This window comes from Triticum dicoccoides, chromosome 7A (assembly GCF_002162155.2).
Source record: "Triticum dicoccoides isolate Atlit2015 ecotype Zavitan chromosome 7A, WEW_v2.0, whole genome shotgun sequence".
Classification (NCBI taxonomy): Eukaryota; Viridiplantae; Streptophyta; class Magnoliopsida; order Poales; family Poaceae; genus Triticum; species Triticum dicoccoides.
The window spans coordinates 256,066,821-256,069,075 of NC_041392.1; the positions used below are offsets into that span (position 1 = coordinate 256,066,821).

At 55.6% G+C, this 2,255-nt stretch overlaps 1 protein-coding gene across 1 annotated transcript; it reads right to left on the reverse strand.

Annotated features, from left to right (window-relative positions):
* Positions 1–368: 368 nt before the first annotated feature.
* Positions 369–1,968, reverse strand: LOC119333442 (the record flags this gene model as incomplete). The annotated part of the gene is made up of 2 exons (XM_037606331.1): positions 1,774–1,968; positions 369–1,082 (listed from the first exon to the last, which is right to left on the reverse strand). Coding segments are annotated over exons 1-2 (909 nt in total), but the record flags the coding sequence as incomplete, so codon positions are not given.
* Between the last annotated feature and the right edge of the window lie 287 nt (positions 1,969–2,255).

Below are 2,255 nucleotides of genomic sequence, written 5' to 3' on the forward strand. Positions count from 1 at the left end.
ATCCAGCAGCCAGTTGAGTGTTCCAGCGGCTCGACCAGTCAGGGCTTGATGCCGGAGAGGATGATGCCGTTCACTCGTTCGACTTGGCCGTTTGACTGCGGATGAGAAACAAATGCTAAGTCCAGTCGGATGCTCTACGTCACGCAAAAACGAGCCAAGGTGCCTTTGGCAAAGTTTGTGCCATTGTCGGTGATGATGCTGTGCGGTACACTATACTGGACGGTGATATCTGCGATGAAGGTCACAGCGGTCAGACCGTTCAACTTGTTGATGGGCTTTGCTTCAATCCACTTGGTGAATTTGTCCACAGCGACAAGCAGATGAGTCATGCCGCCACGTGCTGTCTTGAATGGGTCCACCATGTCTAGCCCCCACACAGCAAAGGGCCAAGTGAGGGGGGTGGTCTTGAGTGCAGAAGCCGACAGATGTTGCTTGGAGCTGAATTTCTGGCACCCCTTGCATTTCTTGACCAAATCTTTGGCGTCTTCTAGAGCAGTCGGCCAGAAGAAACCGTGGCGGAAGGCTTTGGCGACAAGGGATCTGGAGGCCGCGTGGTGGCCACACTCGCCTTGGTGGATGTCTCTGAGGATTGCTTTGCCCTTCCCTGACTCCACGCAGCGCTGGAACACACCAGTGACGATGCGCCTGACAAGTTCTCTGTTTACTATCGTGTATGCTCCCGCCCGGTGTTGCACCTGCCGGGCCGAAATCTCATCGGTTGGTAGCTCGCCGCTCACCAGAAGGTTGAGGATGGGATGCGCCCATGATGGTGCTTCGACTTCATTCACTGTCATCACGGCCACTGAAACTAGGGCGCTTGGGTTGGGAGGCGGCGGGGTGGAGTCGGCCGCCACTTGCTGCATTGTTGAAGTCCCCGGGCTAACTGTCGTAGCCCCCGGGCCGGGCTCTGAAGTCCCCGGGCCAGGTGCGACTGCTGCTGCCCCCGAGCCGCCTGCCGAAGTCCCCGGGCCAACTGATGCAGCCCCTGAGTTCGATCCGACTGCTCCGGGGGCGGCCGGCATGAAGATAGACTCTGATTCCAGTGAAGGCTTGATAGACGGCTTGAGGAGGCGCTGAAGGGAGACGCCGGGTGGAGCCAATCCGTGCCAAGGCATCTGCTTGCTCGTAGTCGGCTCGTGGCACATGAAGGAACATGCACCCGTCAAAATATCTGCTGATTTGCTGGACGAGGAAGCGGTAGCTCGCCATGTTTGCATCCTTGGCGTCCCAGTCCCTAGACGACTATTGGACCACCAAGTCCGAGTCACCATAGTGCATGATCCGGCGGATGACGATCTCTTTGGCCAGCCGGCGTCCATGTACTAGCGCCTCGTATTCGGCCATATTTTTGGAGGCGGCAAAGTGGATTTGCAATGTGTATCTGAGCTTGACGCCTTTGGGAGAGGTGAGGACGATGCCGGCTCCCAAGCCGGTGCGCATCTTCGAGCCATCAAAGTGCATCCGCCAATGAGTGGAGTCCATAGCTGGCGGCAGGTGCTAGGCTTTGGCCCAGTAAACGAGGAAGTCGGCCAGTGCTTGGGACTTGATGGCGGTGCGCGGCTTGTAGAAGATGGTGTAGGGGGCCAGCTCGATGGCCCATTTGGCCACCCGGCCTGATGCATCTCTACTGCCTATGATCTCAGCAAGCGGGGCGGTGCAGACGACCGTGATGGGGTGCTCTTGAAAGTATGGCTTAAGCTTCTTGGCGGCAAAGTGCACGGCGTAGCACATCTTCTGGTAGTGGGGGTAGTTCTGCTTCGAGGCCGACATCACCTCACTAAAATAGTACACAGGCCTCTGAACCAACTGTGCTCTTCCGTCTTCTGGGCGCTCTACCACAATGACAGTGTTGACCACCCAGCTGGTGGCGGCGATGTAGAGGAGCATCGGCTCCTTAGCAGCCGGAGCCGCCAGAACAGGCGGCGTAGTCAGCATCTTCTTCAGCTGGAGAAAGGCTTCGCCCGCCATGTCATTCCACTCGAAGTGAGTGGTTTTCTTCATTAACTGGTACAGGGGAAGAGCCTTCTCTCCCAGCCTACTGATGAAGCGACTGATGGATGCCAAGCACCACTACAAAAAAATACACTTCTATGATGATACGTGTTTGTCACAGTAGGTCACATTTTCTGTCATGCATGTACATCCATGACAAATTTATGACAGAATGAAGATAGTCATACTTGTGTTGTCGTAGAAGTGTTCCATGACATTACCAAAATTATCATCACGGAAGTGTCCACTTCCATGACGATAAA